General features: G+C 35.0%; 3 protein-coding genes across 3 annotated transcripts; 1 reads left to right on the top strand and 2 right to left on the bottom strand.

Annotated features, from left to right (window-relative positions):
• Window positions 1-404: 404 nt before the first annotated feature.
• On the top strand, window positions 405-2,543 carry LOC143599784 (ALA-interacting subunit 3-like). The gene is made up of 7 exons (XM_077077659.1): window positions 405-568; window positions 641-774; window positions 846-959; window positions 1,037-1,107; window positions 1,526-1,826; window positions 1,913-2,202; window positions 2,279-2,543. The coding sequence occupies exons 1-7, from the start codon at window positions 469-471 to the stop codon at window positions 2,331-2,333; spliced, it is 1,065 nt and encodes a 354-aa protein (XP_076933774.1). The 5' UTR covers window positions 405-468; the 3' UTR covers window positions 2,334-2,543.
• Window positions 2,544-2,782: 239 nt separating this feature from the next.
• LOC143599783 (uncharacterized) lies at window positions 2,783-5,723 on the bottom strand. Its single transcript, XM_077077658.1, has 8 exons — window positions 5,543-5,723; window positions 4,473-4,698; window positions 4,257-4,391; window positions 3,965-4,184; window positions 3,664-3,850; window positions 3,408-3,592; window positions 3,187-3,324; window positions 2,783-3,090 (listed from the first exon to the last, which is right to left on the bottom strand). The coding sequence occupies exons 1-8, from the start codon at window positions 5,712-5,714 to the stop codon at window positions 2,962-2,964; spliced, it is 1,392 nt and encodes a 463-aa protein (XP_076933773.1). The 5' UTR covers window positions 5,715-5,723; the 3' UTR covers window positions 2,783-2,961.
• Window positions 5,724-8,249: 2,526 nt separating this feature from the next.
• LOC143599780 (zinc transporter 1-like) lies at window positions 8,250-9,812 on the bottom strand. The gene is made up of 3 exons (XM_077077654.1): window positions 8,934-9,812; window positions 8,687-8,836; window positions 8,250-8,601 (listed from the first exon to the last, which is right to left on the bottom strand). The coding sequence occupies exons 1-3, from the start codon at window positions 9,552-9,554 to the stop codon at window positions 8,296-8,298; spliced, it is 1,077 nt and encodes a 358-aa protein (XP_076933769.1). The 5' UTR covers window positions 9,555-9,812; the 3' UTR covers window positions 8,250-8,295.
• Between the last annotated feature and the right edge of the window lie 5,957 nt (window positions 9,813-15,769).

Genomic DNA, 15,769 nt, shown 5'->3' with positions numbered 1-15,769 from the left:
AATGAATGAAGATCTTTGTGATCTCAAGTTCGATCATAAGGGCGTTTGGGTTTTGTGCCTTCGGACGGGTGAGTTTTCTCCCGAATTAAAGATAACTTGAAGGCGCTTAAGGGATTCGTACGGCTGAGTTGGGTCAGCTGACAGTGGTCTTTTGCCATTTGGTTACCCCGTACAGTGTATCTTGGCATTCTATGTTTGTTGACGGTTAAAAAAAATATCCAAAGTAAAAAAAAATAGATATTCTATGACATAATAAAAAAATCTAACACATACAAGTAGAAACAAACACATGAGGCGTCAGTAGCCACTTTCGAGGTACCAACACCAACTGCCTGCCGGCCAAAGCCCAAAGCAGACGCTAGGTTCCTTTCTTCATCATTCAACATTTTTTTTTATCATCAAACAATACTATAATACTAGATAACAACAACATATCAGACCAAACGAAACGGTTTCTTTTCTCAACTGATGAGTAATGCAACAACGGGTCCGATGAATCCCACTTCCCAGGACACAAACGCATCTCCTCCTCCTCCTCCGACCACCAGATTCTCCAAACGACCAAAATGTATCTTCTCCTTATCTTAATTACCTTCATTATTAATTAATTAATTTCTTATTTATTTTCCAATAATTTCAGATTCCAGGTTTACACAACAAGAACTGCCAGCGTGTAAACCCATTCTTACACCCAGATGGGTTATTTCCATATTCATGCTTGTCACCATCGTCTTTGTTCCAGTTGGGCTTGCCTCACTCTTTGCTTCCCGTGATGTATGCATATACATATATTTTCTTACTAATTACTAATTAATTTGTTATTAATTTATTAAATGTTTAATTAGGTTGTTGAAATAGTACATCGGTATGATGATGCTTGTGCACCATCTGGATCTAGAAGTGATAAGGTTCGGTTTATACAGTCACAAGCAGACAAAAGGTGTAATACAACACTAACTGTAAGCCACTTATTATCAACTCTTTTAACCAAATTAAGTTTAAGTTGTTGTTTAGATCTGATACATGTTTTTTTTAGGTTCCCAAACATATGAATCACCCGATTTATGTTTACTATCAGCTTGACAACTTTTATCAGAATCATCGAAGGTCAGTGTTGTAAAAATGGGTATTAGTTGCTAATTAGTCGGTAATCAGTGAGTGAGTGAGCGACCGATTCGATTTCAGTTAATTGGACTTACCAATCGGTAGTCATGAAAGCCAGTATTAGTTGCCCCAAATCGTTCAAATTTAGGTCAATCGGTTGAAATCTTCTGAAATATTTGAAAAGATATACTTATTAATCCAATCCAATTAATAATTTGAAAATTATAATATAAAAATTTTATGTATATATGTATATGTATATGTATATAATTTTGAAAATTTACATATAAAAGTCGCATACCGGCTAGCACCTATCGAGTTCTATAACACTGTAGAAGGTACATTATCGTATTACCCTAGATAATATAGTCCCACTAGAACATCAAAATCGTTGATTTTAAGTTTTGAACTGTTTGTGCAGGTATGTTAAGAGTCGAAGTGATCAGCAATTGAGGAACCGAAACAAAGAGAATGACGTAAGCACCTGTAAGCCTGAAGATACTATTGCAAACGGCAGCACAATCGTGCCATGCGGCCTTGTAGCGTGGAGTATGTTTAATGACACTTTCAATTTCTCCACTAATGACAATGAGTTGCCTGTATCAAAGAAAGACATTGCATGGAAAAGTGACCGAGATCATAAGTTTGGTAAAAATGTGTTCCCTAAAAATTTCCAAAACGGAACTCTTATTGGCGGTGCACGTCTCATTGAATCTATACCAGTAAGCCTCATAACTGTTAATGAGTTTTACGTTTAACATTTAAACTTTTAATTATATTTGGTAGATGATAAGAACTTTGTATATAGTTAAGCGAGCAGGAAGATCTTATTGTGTGGATGAGAACTGCGGCTCTTCCGACTTTTAGGAAGTTGTTTGGGAAGATAGAGGTGGATTTGAAAGCAGGTGCTACTATAAATGTGGTTCTGGAGAATAATTACAATACTTACAGTTTCAATGGGAAGAAGAAACTTGTGCTCTCGACCGCCAGCTGGCTTGGTGGGAAGAACAACTTCATTGGGATTGCGTATCTTGCAGTTGGTGGGCTGTGCTTCGTACTAGCTGTGACTTTCACTCTAATATATTTGGTTAAGCCGAGGTAATATTTTTACTAATGCTGATTTTGTTATAATGCTAGTAGATGTTTTATGATTTGTTATTGTTACCTGATGCAGGCGTCTTGGAGATCCGTCTTATTTGTCTTGGAACCGTAATCCAAGTGGTCATTGATTGATTTGTGCACTGAATGGGTTGAATGGGATGCATGTTTGGTGTCTTGTGTATGTAACATCTGTTTTTTTAGGCTTTGCCTGGATTCCTTCAAGACTAATGTTATGGTAGAAACTAGTAAGTCGCCTGATCGAGTGACAACTGCCATATTGTAACATATTATTCTTACATGTTTGGTGATCTCTGCTTGGAATACTTGTTTTAAGCATATACTTTTGAGTAAGTTGTGTGGGATTTTGCTTATTGTGTTCTTTTTGCTAGTCAGTAGGACCATGTAAAACAGAAAACTAGTTATATAGAGCAATATTTTGTTTCAATGGTTTCTGATTGCTTATTCCAAAATTGCTATGAATTAGACCGTAGCAAAATTGCTAAAAAAACTTAAAATAGAAAAGTAACATCTAAGCTTGTAATTAAATATGGAAAAGAAAATGATAAGCTAGTTGAAAAAGTATAATAAAATGGATTTAGAATGCCATATTTGTTTAAACAATAATTATAATTTCAAATCGAATATTCGAAGCGGAAAACATATATTCAAAGTTTAATTTTTAATCCGATGCTAACTCACTAAACACCATCAGCCTGCCTACTGTGGACACTAGCACTAATTATAACCGAAGAATGTTCAAACTACTCTCAACAAAATGTTGGTAAGGTAGGCACCTTCCGGATAAGACGGGTCAATAGGATGGTCACAGGCTGCACCAGCGTGACGCACCAATGTTATCTTCCTACCAGCCATTGAAGCAGCACCCTGCAATAACGCATATTAGCTACCACACTAACATAACCTCTAATAATATATGATCAATGACATAAATGTGTGAAATAAAAATGATAGAAGACTAACCTGAAGAACAGACAAGAACTGCCCACTTTGAGTCATTGCCCCTGAACACGAGCAAGTCATCAAAAAACCGCCTGGCTTTGTTAACCGCATAGCCAATGAGTTTAAATTCCTATACATTCCACTTGCATTTTGTAGAACCTGAATCAACCACTAACTTAGCAAAACACATAATATTATAATACCCGAATCAACCAGTCACTTAGCACAACACGATATTATACCTTCCTTCGAGGTGCTAACTTAGGAGGATCCAATACTACTATGTCCCATTCTTCATTTCTAGAAGCAGCATTCTTCATGAAACTGGTTGCATCTTGCTTCACAAATGAAATTCTCTCCGGGTCCAAATTGTTAAGAATAATATTCTGGTTAGCTAGTTCCAAAGCAGGAGATGACGAATCAACACCTGTACGCCAAACACATAACAAAATGAATTACCATACATAACCTCAAGTATTAAAACAAAGTTAAGATTACCAGTGACATCCAAAGCATGACCGCAAGCAGCGTTTAGTGCAAAACCACCAGTATAGCAGCACATGTCGAGTACTTTTTGACCATCACATAATGTAGATAAAAACTGACGGTTTTCACGTTGGTCAGCAAAAAATCCTGTCTTTTGACCATCCAATGAGATCATATAGGATATCCCATTCTCCACAACCTAAAATGAAGCAAGAAAACAGCTCTTGAAATACTATAACATGTTTGATCTCAAAAGTCTAACTGTAGATCTTATTGAAAAACAAAGGTTTAAAGAGTCATGCAATTCTTTTACCTTCACTCTTTCAGTGGGTCCGGATGCTTCTTGAGCAAGATCAGTCAAATCTAACCCTTCTTCTTTCAATATCTCGGTTGATGGCCTCCAAACTATGCTCTTAATCACATCAAGTCCACTAATACACTTCTTAATATGCTCCTTGTGTTTCTCAACCCAAGCTGCTGACGAGGCGACCACAGCTAAATCCCCAAACACATCTATTATAAGCCCTGACAGTCTGTAAAGTGTGTTGACGTGTTTTTATAACGATAATCCACAAAAGACACATATATATAAGAAGATATAATACCTATCTCCCTCACTATTTACAAGACGGTATGCGTTCGTATTGGCAGACGGAAGCCCCAAATTCCTACGTAAGTTAACGGCTGCATCGATTCTTGTTTCCAGAAGCTTCTTCACATTCAATGCACAAGAAGGATCTCTACCCATTTAATCTAAACATTTTAATAACAATCTATTTTGCTCTTCAAATAATAATATTGTATAACATATTATATCATACCCTGACACTTCCTCCTCTAGCTGCATGAGCCTAACACAAAACATAGAGGAAGAATTATACAAGCCCCAACCTATTGGCTTTTGTGCTCCATCAGCTACCAACACAACGTCACCAGTTTTTGGAGGCGGTCTACCGATAATACTATCAACCGCACCGCTGTAAACCATCGGACTTCCATCGCGAAAGAGCTGTGTTTTTCCCTTTTTTAATATAACCTTTGCAACACCTATGTAATCATCCCAATTTTAATCAGCAAAGCATATATGATACATCTCACTATTTATAAGCATTACACATATCTGCATCGAACACGCTAGGGCTATATTATAAATATACAGACCAAAATTTCTAAATGCATACTTCTCAATAGGGGTGTGCATTAAACTGAAAAACCAATCCAAAACTGTAAAAACCAAAAACACCAAACCGAAACAAAAACCGATAGTTTGGTCTTGTGTTTTGTAAAAACCGAACTTATGGTTCGGTTTTGGTTTTGCATGTAATATAAACCGTAAAAACCGGACTGAATGTATATATTTAATTTTTTATTTAAATAATTTATAAGAAGTTAATAAATGCGTAACTCAAATATTTAAGCCTAAATGTATAATAATCAGTTAGTTATTAATTAAAAAATAATAATTTAGGCTCAAATTCATTATTTTTGGGTCAGTTTTCTTTTTCAGCCCAAAACTTTTCAAGCACAAATGTCAAAATAGAATCAATCAATCCGAAAAACCGAAACCGAACAGTTTTCAAAAATTCAAATGCTGAAGTTTCGGTTTTAGACCATGGGGCAAAATGTATAACAATCAATTGGTTATTAAATAAAAAATAATAATTTAGGCTTAAATCATTATTTTTGGCCCAAAATTTCCAAACTCAAATATCAAAAACCAAATAACCGAAACCAAACAGTTTGAAAAACTTATAAGCCAAAACCGACCCGAACCAAACCGTGCGCATCTCTGTGGTTATTCAATTTCACTGAATAAGGTTCATTTTAATAGCAAAATCAGGATATATTTTCACTTGTACTCAAAATTGTATAAGAGAGTAAGAGAGATTACCTTTGGCTTGATTTGAAGCAATATCTTGTAGTGTGGTGGTTGTGGCTCCAGGTGGGTGAGCCAGACACCGTGTTAGCCGGCTCGAGAGTAACATAGCCGACGTCCGGCTGGCTAGCCAAGCTGTTTGAATTTCCGGACTGTTAATAGAACTTGCCCTCTGGATAAATCGCATACGCTACAAGAAAGAAATATTAAAATATTTGTATTTACACAATTTTATATAACCTAAGGTCTTTCTTTAATATTACCAAAACAGAATTCAGAAATGAGATTTTAATTTTAATAATATAAACCCTCACGATGTAATTTAAACTTTGAACGCTCATAATCTCAACTTTTACTTTTATCAATCCCAATAACATGTGTAATCATGATGTTGTTGCTAACTCTAAAGTTAGTCTGATAACCCCGACTGAGGACCCCTCGTTATACAAGTGCTTTACAATATTTAATATTCACTATTGACTAGACCGGGAATCTCGTAGATGGTTTAACATTTTATCGATATATGCTTGATCCATGAGAGTTACACTTTAATCTCCTCAATTGTTTTCCTTACTATATCAAAGGCCGTTTTAAATAACGGGCTCCAACTATATATGAATGGAATGCCGACAAATTTTCGTTTACTATTAAGAAAAGTCTTGGATCTACTATAGAGTTCACAAATGACCCGGCTCATTTACAAACCTTCAATAGAGATTGAAAATACTTGAATCAATTCAATGTATTAAAGGTGAGTCGTTTACAAGGATCTTGATATAGGTGCACAAAAAACTCGGTACCAGACCCAACCCACGGGTATGACATGATATAGGATTTCCCCCAGAGTCGTACCTAGAATCGGAATCGACCCAGACCTGCTGGAACTGGAACCGGAAATACCCGGTCAAAATTCAACACTACCCTACCTAAAACCCTAAAAAAAACCTAAAAAACCTGGTCAAATACCCGACTATACCCGGAACCGATTCCTACCGACCTCAATATCCACCACTTTATTAGCTAAATGGGAATTGGCTACAATACGTCCAGTCGCTTCTCGTGGATTTTCATGACCCTGTTGTGCAAAAATGCGATATGCATTTGAAATGGGGTTTTGACTTTTGTTAATCATACCCGAAACCGGTTCCTGAAAATATCTGATTAGATTTTGAGAGAAATAATATGAAATAACTTGAATCCCATGAAAAATAAGGAATAAGGTAAAAAAAACAAATATTGTTTAAAAATCAACTTCAGCCCGTACGATTTTGGGCCCGGAGTTAAGCCGAACCATCAAAGGTTGTTTGGCCCATGATAAGCTCTTTAGGGCCTAGGCTATTGCAGTTTTGCACTACTTTAAATTATTGAAATGTACGCTCGTTTTCTCATCAACAATAGTGGCAACCGGTCACATACAAACAGTACACATTCGCACTTATATCGTGTAACAAAATGTGAAAGAAGACAAGACAGTATATAGTATATATACGTAGTTCCACTTCCGCCGATCAATTCATGGAAATAGGCAGGGAATCCATTGGTGGTGAATAAACAATTAGTAAATAAAAGGTTGTAGACTTTTAGTTGATTGTTGCTTCCTGTTCAATGATTTGTTTATTACCTTTGACATTTTTAGTGGGAATTGAATTTACATCACCTCCAATGGATACAAGAGTATGGTGATGCACTGATTTGACATGAGCGGACGCTAGACGACTCATTAAAGGGGTCGTTCAGATTAAGATGGCCGAGCGTTCATTAGCCTCAAATGCAATGGTAGACTACAAAGAAACTTAGTTATTTTTTAAAAACTTGAATCATTCAACTGCTATACCTAATTTGTTAGTTAATTTTAGAAAAGTTGTAGCGGCAAGTTTAAATAAAATAGTGATTATTTAATTATTATTTTTTCTTATCATTGTAAGTGCAGCCAATTCTCAAATATTTTAACTCATTCATCTCGATATTTTAACACTCTAAAATATATGTCATCTCCAAACCATAGACGAAAAACTCGGTTGTCAACAATTCCCAAAAGCTGATTTCCAACAATTCCAAAGTGCCTGCTTCATCCCTCTTTAGAATACTTGGTATCAATAATCCTAAAAAAGTAGTTTATTAAAAAAACATATAACTAGTGAGAAAAACAAAAGAAAAAAAAATATATTAGTGAGAAAAACAAGTAACAAAAAAAAAGTGATTGTGTGGAATTAAAAAGACATTTGAAAATGGAGCTAAGATCTAAGATAAAATAAGTGTTTTTTAAGGATAAACGTATATCTAACTTGACTGCTAATGACGTGACACGATTTTGACGTTTGAAGGGGGTGGGGTGCACTATAGATTCTCTGGATGTAAACTCATGGCCATTGGTCCTTTAACAACAGAAACCATTTGAATTTTCGTTGCAAACATATGAGTTAGAAACCTGAATTAATAGTGGACAAATTATAGAACTTTATGTTGTCCCGACCAGCGGCTAATTTGTTAAAGATCTGAAATAAAACCTAATTCACAACAGCTAGTTTCCACTGATTGACAAAAATGATATTTTAATTGCAATTCTTTTTGAGACTTGGAATACTTGTTCTTTCCTTCCCATTTGGTCTAAAGGATAAATGCTTTGTTTTTATAACTTTATAAACTAATTCCATGTCCTCCAATAAAAATGCTAGATGCTCTACTTGATTGAGTTCTATTTTACATGTTGCTTTCAACAATGTCACAATATCAAAACAAGAATTGGAATTTAGTCAATTTAATTTAAACTAAGCCCAAATAGCCAAGAAAGACATACACCCAGCCCCTATCAAAAGTGACACATTTGCCCCTAACTGAAGCCTTAAACTACTCTGCATCCTTGGGTTCATGAAATCAGCAGCCAACAGATCAACCAAGGCCATGTAAACCAGTATACCGGCCGAACCAGAGTTCAAGATGCCTTCCACTATCAAGGATGTAGCACTATCTTCATTGTAAATTCTTGATATTCCAATGCCTACCGCGATTCCTATTGGTGTAGTCAGCGAGAAGAATACCGCCATCATTGCTGTTGCCAAGGATTTATATTTTGCCTGCATTAAAATTTCAAAATTAAAAAAACTCGTATTTACAATAGTAACAGTAGTAGTAGCAGTAGCAGCAGTCAAAGTCATATACCTGAGAGATGCATCCACCAAGTCCCATGCCTTCAAAGAATTGATGAAATGACAAAGCTACAAGAAGAGACTTTATGGTGGATATATGTTGTGAAGCTCCTAGTGAGAGTCCAATAATCACCGAGTGAACGATGATTCCGAGTTCCAACACCTAATCAAACAAAAACATTGTCAGAAAACCAAAATAAACAAACATATCCAGTAAAATCCAACCAGAACCCTCAATAAATAATAACAATAACAATTACTTGTGATATGATCCTATGCCTCATGAGTTGATATTCATGAGACGACAAAACCGAGCCATGAGCATGGCCATCGGTGGCATGTGCATGGACATGAACATGACCGGCATGTTCATCCACATCATCATTAATCTCCACATCCACCACCTGTTTTGTCTTCTGCTTGTTGAAGTGCATCTTCGTATAAAAGCTCGTCGCAAAGGTGTCCAACATAAGCGCCCCGATGGCACAGCTCATGGCCACAAAACCCGCAAACGGGAACTTACCCCATGGCTTTTGGTCAAGACACGGTGAAGTCAGATGTTCAAAAGCATCCGGTAATATGTGAATAAAACCGGTTCCTAGAATCACACCCGCTGCGAATGCTTTGATCATGAAAAAGATGTCGTTATCGGGATTAAGAGCTTCGACTTTCTTGCCAAGTTGAGGAATGCTTACGCCGATTCCTCCGGCTAGAAAGATTGTAAGGATTGCAGCAATTTTGTATTTTAGGGACAGTTGATTGTTGGTGTCACTATAGCTGTTTTCTTCCACCTTGCATTGTGGTGCTACCATGGTAGGAAGAAGAGCAAGGAGTAGAAATAATAATATGTTAATGGAGGTTTTGTTGGAAGAGATAGTCATGGTGAATTTGTGATCAGGTGGGTTTCTTGGATAAGTTTGATCACAACTTTTAAATGTTTTCACAGTGAAGTTTGTGTGTGTTCATCACTTATATATATGTGTAATATAATGATTAATATATGCAAATATTATATATGTATGTGTATTGAGAAAGAGAGAGATATGGGTGGGGAATAAAAAAGGGATGGTGTGAGTAGGAAGAATCCATGAAGAAGAAAGATGGAGGGACAGAAACGAAAGAGAGGTTCATCATGTTAGGACTAGGATTAGGAATTAGGATAGTATAATATAACTTGTCTTCTATTTCTCATTTTTTATCTGTATATAAAACCAAGGTTGACTCAACTATATGAAAGCCTAAAAAAACTAGAACAATATTCAAGGTCTTTTTCGAATTTTAATGTTGCAAACCAAAACAACTAACCACAAATATGTTTGTTTTTTCAGATAGCTTAAAAATAATTTTTATCAACTAGTATGTTTTGGTCTAAATCAGAAGCCTTAACCAAATAAAGGCCTAATACCGTAGCTTGATTTTTCTTTTCTTAGAGACGGCCCTATATAAAACTATTATACATTCTAACTTTAATATAGAAAACACAATCTAAACAATTTGTTTAATCACAAAAGCTAGGTTAATATCATAACCAATTAGTAGAAAATATGTCATCCAAAATTTAAGATACCTGATTTTCATACAAAACAAGCATGTTAACTTAATACGATGTACAGGGGTGGATCTAGACATAAATTTCAGGGGTAATGTTTAAATTTTGTTTACCGTATTTCATACAATGTAAAAGAAATAAAAGTAGAAACACGATTATAAATATAATTAAACATATGGGTGCAAATTTCTCCTGTTCGGTTTTTGAAAGCTTGAAATCGAGCCATTATACCCTCTTTTATTTTATCAAATGTTTTTCTTTCGACCGCACAAATTAAAGCATTGTTAAGATAATCATCACTCATTTTCCTGCGCAAACCCGCATTGATAGGCTTCATTTTAGGAAAAAAAACATATTTCAACAGTAGGGAATGCAATCGGTAAAACTAACGCTAGCTTTAATATTTGATGAATCAAAGGAAAAGTGGTGTGTTTTCCGGTTTCCACCATTACACGAGCAAGGTCACACATTCCACAAAATCTTGCAAATTTATCATCTTACTTTAAAATGTGATAAAATGTAGTACGATCACCTAATATACACGTCTTTCTTCATTACCAAAATCATTCGGATACATCTCCGAAAATGTCAATATCTTAGATATGTCAAACTTGGAAAACGAATCTCATAGATTTAAATGGACATAATTTCTAACAAACTAGCTAATTGAGACCTCACTGAATCTATTTCTAAGTTTTGAATTTGCATAACTAAAGTCGTATTAAAAGCTTCAACCTTAAAATGATGATTCTGTTAAGCCTGTTTCCGTTTGACGTTTCTCGTTCAAATAAAAGAAAAAAAAAGTTGATGGTTTTTATATGTCTTGGGCTATAAACTTTGTTTAGGCTTTATTGATCTGAACTATAACAAATGATAATTATGTTGAGCCTGTTTCTGTTTGATGTTTCTTACTCAAACAAAAGAAAAAAAAGGTTAATGCTTTTTATTTGCTTTGGGCTACCAAATTTGTTTGGGCTTTATTTTATTTGAACTTTTAAATTGGTTGGATTTTAAACAAAGAAGAGTAACGTAATAATTTTTCAGGGGTAACGAAATACAAAAACCTACCCAAAATGAAAAAAATACACTATCGACGAAAAGTTGAGGGGTAACGGAGGCTACCTCTGAGCCCTGACTAATGTATACATCCACCCCTGACGATGTAAACGAAAAATAATAACGTTGTTTGTTAGGATAATTTTGATCCATATGTTGTACTAGAGGTGCACAAATCGGGTTTTTTCAAATACCTGGGTTCGGGTATGGAACTAGTTTCGGGTATGATCGGGTATTGGAAAATCGTGTATTGAGTTAAATCGGGTAGGGTTCGGGTAAGGTATTGAGGAGAAAAAGTCAACCCTATGTACCCGGGTAGGATATGATCGGGTTCGGGTATTGAAACCGGGTACGACCGGGTATTAATACCCGGTTTTGAATTTGTAATTTTTTTATACATTTTTAAATTTGTTTAAAATTTAAATTTGCTTTGTAATGTATAAAAATAATTAAACTATATTACAAAAACCATAAATCCACTTATTTACAAAATATTTACTTAGTAATATGCATTTTACAAAAACTTAAACATAAAGTTGTGAAGTAAACATAAAAATATACTATAAAAACTCATGTATTATTTCGGGTATTAGAAAATTGGTATCGGGTATCGGATATAACTGGGTATCAGGTATAGGGTATCCGGGTATTTATAGGTATAAATCGAGTACGGTTCCAGGTACGAGTATTGGCCTCAAAATGCATACCCTATTCATACCCTACGGGTAGGGTCGGTTCCAGTTTCGGGTATAGAATACCCGGGTATAAAAGAAACCGGTTCCGGGTATTTTTTCGGGTCCGGTTCCGGGTACGGGTTTTTTGTGCACCTCTATGTTATACTAATTATTTCTAATGTTAACAACTTAATCCGTCTTGAGACACCGAAAAAGTGTGAGGATATGTAGGCTTAAACCAGATTTAGGGTTTTAGTTGGTTAGGCGAGACGCGGGATATTGTTTAGCCAGTCCTAGCTAGTCCTCGCGTGCCCAGTTGGGTTTTTCTTGTTGATTAAGTTATCAATGGTCTGACCCTAATTAGGTTTCCTGTTTTATCTGATTATGTAATTGTAATCTCGCATCACTAAATAATACGAAACCCTAGTTGTTGCCCGTAGATGTAGCTCGTTCAGTGTATGTTGAACCACGTTAAATCCGTGTGTTCTTTATTTGCTTTTGTATTTGTGTTTGTGTTCAGTTCATGTGCACGCTTAATCCCCAAAAAAGAGCATGAATTAGTCGACACCAAGAATTTTGTAACTAACGCAAATATCGTGATTATCTCAAAACAAGTTTTCTAACACGCACCAAGAAATAGTAATCGTATAGGATGCGAACTCCATAACTCTTGTTACAAGTAAAAAGTTGTTTACCAATGAAATTACTATGAATATATGTTTAAAGCAAAACTAAAGTAAAAAAAGGGATTCAGAAATTTGACATGTCCTCTTTATTTTGTATCGATCTATCTTGAATCAAATTGTTCTTAAAGAGTGGTTCTTGGATCGGTCATGAATTAAAAAACTGGTTTCTCTGAAGATTATTGTCTCTAAAGATGGGTTGAGTTCCATCATATCATTTTGACTATACTGTCTATATTCTTCAGTCTCTCTCTAATATAAATTCTGATTTTCTACTACCAAAAGCAACCTTTTCAATAAAAAGGGTATGAAGATTTTTGTCAACTTTTTGTAAAACCATAAAGTGTCGGCATATTGGCATATTGGTTGAGTAACCTTTTTGATTTCTCTAGCGTCATACATTAATTAAGTGATCAAGAACATAGATGATTGGTAGTTGTAGATGAAATAATTAGAGGTGATTCAAACATATATAAGTCTTGGATTCCTAGTTTGAGTCTAGTTAGAAGTTTTGGTAAGCAAGTTAAAGTTATAGATGGTTTATGGTTATTGTATTTTATGTGTGATTTTTATTCTTGGTAATACTGACAGAGTTGTGATGAGTTAGCATAAAAGTATAGATTTTCATGTTACTCATTCCATTTAATCCAACAATAGTGTGGGGCTTTTGTTGAAAACACGGCTATGCAACAAAAAGGTTGCATAATCATGTGTCATGCACCAATCCGTAGTAATCAATAATTTCCACAAACTTAAACGCATTATACAAGTACTCTTTAACTAACACTTAAGTTGTTGCATATAATGCACATACAAACAATAATTGTTATGATTAGAATGTGAGGGTCATAGTTCTCATCGTTAAAATGATGAAAATCATTGTTTAAAAAGTTGATGGGTGATAAGGTTTCTAAGACCATCCGTAGTGGCTAATTGTGGGTGGCGCTTTGGGTCGAAAATGCTGAGACCCCCCCCCCCCCCGGGGGTGCTTTTGAGGGTGAAAGTTGTGTGCAAAACGTCACATTCTTAATCTTCCAACCAAACATATTTTTTCTTTTTTAATTTATATTTAAAAAATTTTAAAATTAATAATTGTATAATGATTCCTGAAGAGTTTTAACTAAGCCTCTTATTTACAAAATATTAAAATATTGGCTGGACAACATATATGACATGAAATGCTAGAGAAAAGTTAATTTTAACTGAACATGATCTAATAAGTAATCCTTGCTTAAAACCTCAAAAGACAATTAACCACTCATAATTCAACCAAATTCCAAGATGCTTGTTTCTTTGAAAAACAATTAGCCAACTGGCCCAATGTGCAATAGCCAACCATAAATACAACTTTTGTTGTTTTCCCAAAGAGTGTATCCGACTTTTAGATCAAACTCGGCCAACAAGTTTTAACTTTTAAGATTTATCACTGAATAGGACTACTTGGCCTCATTATTTATAAAACAACTTACTCTAGAAAAAATATATACCAGAAACTGGAATGCTACGTGAATTAACATATATATGTTAGCTAAAGACAACATCGTTAGTAAGAAACCTAACTGTTTATACAAACATAACATGAAACGTCATCGTCTAGCCTTCGAGGCCGGCTGTGAGGTAGGGCCGAGTGGTCGACTGACCCCGGCCCGACACTCCTAAAGTCCGAGAGGCCCAATTTTTTTTAATTATATATAGTTTTTATTTAAAATATGTACTCTTAATATTTAAACCCAATTACTCAACTAATTTAAAATTTTTCGCCTTCAGCTCAAATATTTTTTACAATTCTCGGAGACGGCCTGCTAGCCTTGATGATGATATTTCTCACAATATCAAACATGGAAGATTCCCTTTCGTGATCACCTTTTATATGCGATGCACCAATGCATTTCTTTAAATATCAATTACATATAAGAAAATACTTTATTCTTTAATCAAATATTTTCCTTGTCAGATTAATCTTGAAACTGAGGTTGTAGGTTGCTTTTGAATGAGAATCATCAAACTTTCATATGATATCTCAAACCTCACTTCTGTTGTTTGCAAGGGTGGAGTATGGTGTGTTTTGAGTTATTGAACTACCATCAAGTGGGCTATTAAGAGGTACGCAATCTTACCGAATACCTTCCTTACAACCACCACCACACCAAGTTTCTATACATTTCTATACATGTCAATGCTTTATAGAGAAATTGCTACGATTTTATAAAAAAAAAAATCTTTATACACTTTATTCACCTGTTTATCTTCTATTTTCTTTATATAAAAGTACGAGAGACGTCAATTTTCAATTGTGTTATGCGCATTGATTGCAACAACAAAGTATGAAATTTAAAATGACTAATAACACATAATAATATAAGTTTTCATTCATAACTACTTTGAATTAGGTTTGCTTTTTGCAATATAGTAAATCAATAGCTAGAAGTGTTTTGGGAGGGCTTTATCACTTTTGACATGTAAAGAAGATATGCAAAAAAATTGAATATTTTTGTTATTAGATTTGAACATTATGACGACATTGTGTGCCCATCCAATGCACCATAACCACCTTTTCTTGGATATTACCACACTCCTTTGTGACTATGTCCTCATCCACACTCCTTTGTGACTATGTCCTCATTCACCCCGTACGTTCTCAAACCTTTTTGCTTACGTGTCATCATTGGCCATGGAGTGGAGCTTTATTTAAACTATCAATTTGTTTATTTGACTTCATGTTTTACTGATCATATAAGGCGGTGTGTCGTGAGATAAGCACCACATCACTATCATATAGATAGTACGATCACCCGTTAATTTAAGGGGTTATGGAGTGACTAGTTTAAATGAATAAAAAAGAATTGATTGTAAATAGGGGGTGGACCCCACCTTTATTGTGATAGTGTTGTTATCACCATTGTGTGTGTGTGTTTGTTTGGGGTGGGGGGAGCGTTAAAGGGCTTTGTAATCTGTCAGGAAAGGTACCCAATGACGTCTCCCCCCATTTTGAAATAAAATGGTTTAATTACAAGACTTAATAAGAAAATTTTATTATTACATTTTTTTAACTTTTCTTAGCAAGAGTGATAAAAAAACAAACCACAACCAAAAATCAATTCATTAACCGAAATTAACCATAATCGAAATGCTGA

The sequence above is a fragment of the Bidens hawaiensis genome, unplaced genomic scaffold (assembly GCF_021521415.1).
Source record: "Bidens hawaiensis isolate Kalapana, Puna unplaced genomic scaffold, B.hawaiensis_p1.1 tig00052766_1, whole genome shotgun sequence".
Taxonomy (NCBI): domain Eukaryota; kingdom Viridiplantae; phylum Streptophyta; class Magnoliopsida; order Asterales; family Asteraceae; genus Bidens; species Bidens hawaiensis.
Note: the sequence above shows the minus strand (reverse complement) of the source record. Positions and strands in the feature narration are given on the sequence as shown.

What these genes read in the sequence shown, in the direction of transcription:
- LOC143599783 (XM_077077658.1), bottom strand. Translation starts at nt 5,714, where the DNA reads ATGCGATTTATCCAGAGGGCAAGTTCTATTAACAGTCCGGAAATTCAA. An exon ending in TCATGCTTTGGATGTCACTG is followed by an intron (nt 3,593 to 3,663) that starts GTAATCTTAACT and finishes TTTGGCGTACAG; the next exon opens with GTGTTGATTCGTCATCTCCT. An exon ending in AGTTCTTGTCTGTTCTTCAG is followed by an intron (nt 3,091 to 3,186) that starts GTTAGTCTTCTA and finishes GCGTTATTGCAG; the next exon opens with GGTGCTGCTTCAATGGCTGG.
- LOC143599784 (XM_077077659.1), top strand. Translation starts at nt 469, where the DNA reads ATGAGTAATGCAACAACGGGTCCGATGAATCCCACTTCCCAGGACACA. An exon ending in CACTCTTTGCTTCCCGTGAT is followed by an intron (nt 775 to 845) that starts GTATGCATATAC and finishes ATGTTTAATTAG; the next exon opens with GTTGTTGAAATAGTACATCG. An exon ending in GTCTCATTGAATCTATACCA is followed by an intron (nt 1,827 to 1,912) that starts GTAAGCCTCATA and finishes CTTTGTATATAG; the next exon opens with TTAAGCGAGCAGGAAGATCT.
- LOC143599780 (XM_077077654.1), bottom strand. Translation starts at nt 9,554, where the DNA reads ATGACTATCTCTTCCAACAAAACCTCCATTAACATATTATTATTTCTA. An exon ending in GGCATAGGATCATATCACAA is followed by an intron (nt 8,837 to 8,933) that starts GTAATTGTTATT and finishes TTGTTTGATTAG; the next exon opens with GTGTTGGAACTCGGAATCAT. An exon ending in TTGGTGGATGCATCTCTCAG is followed by an intron (nt 8,602 to 8,686) that starts GTATATGACTTT and finishes ATTTTAATGCAG; the next exon opens with GCAAAATATAAATCCTTGGC.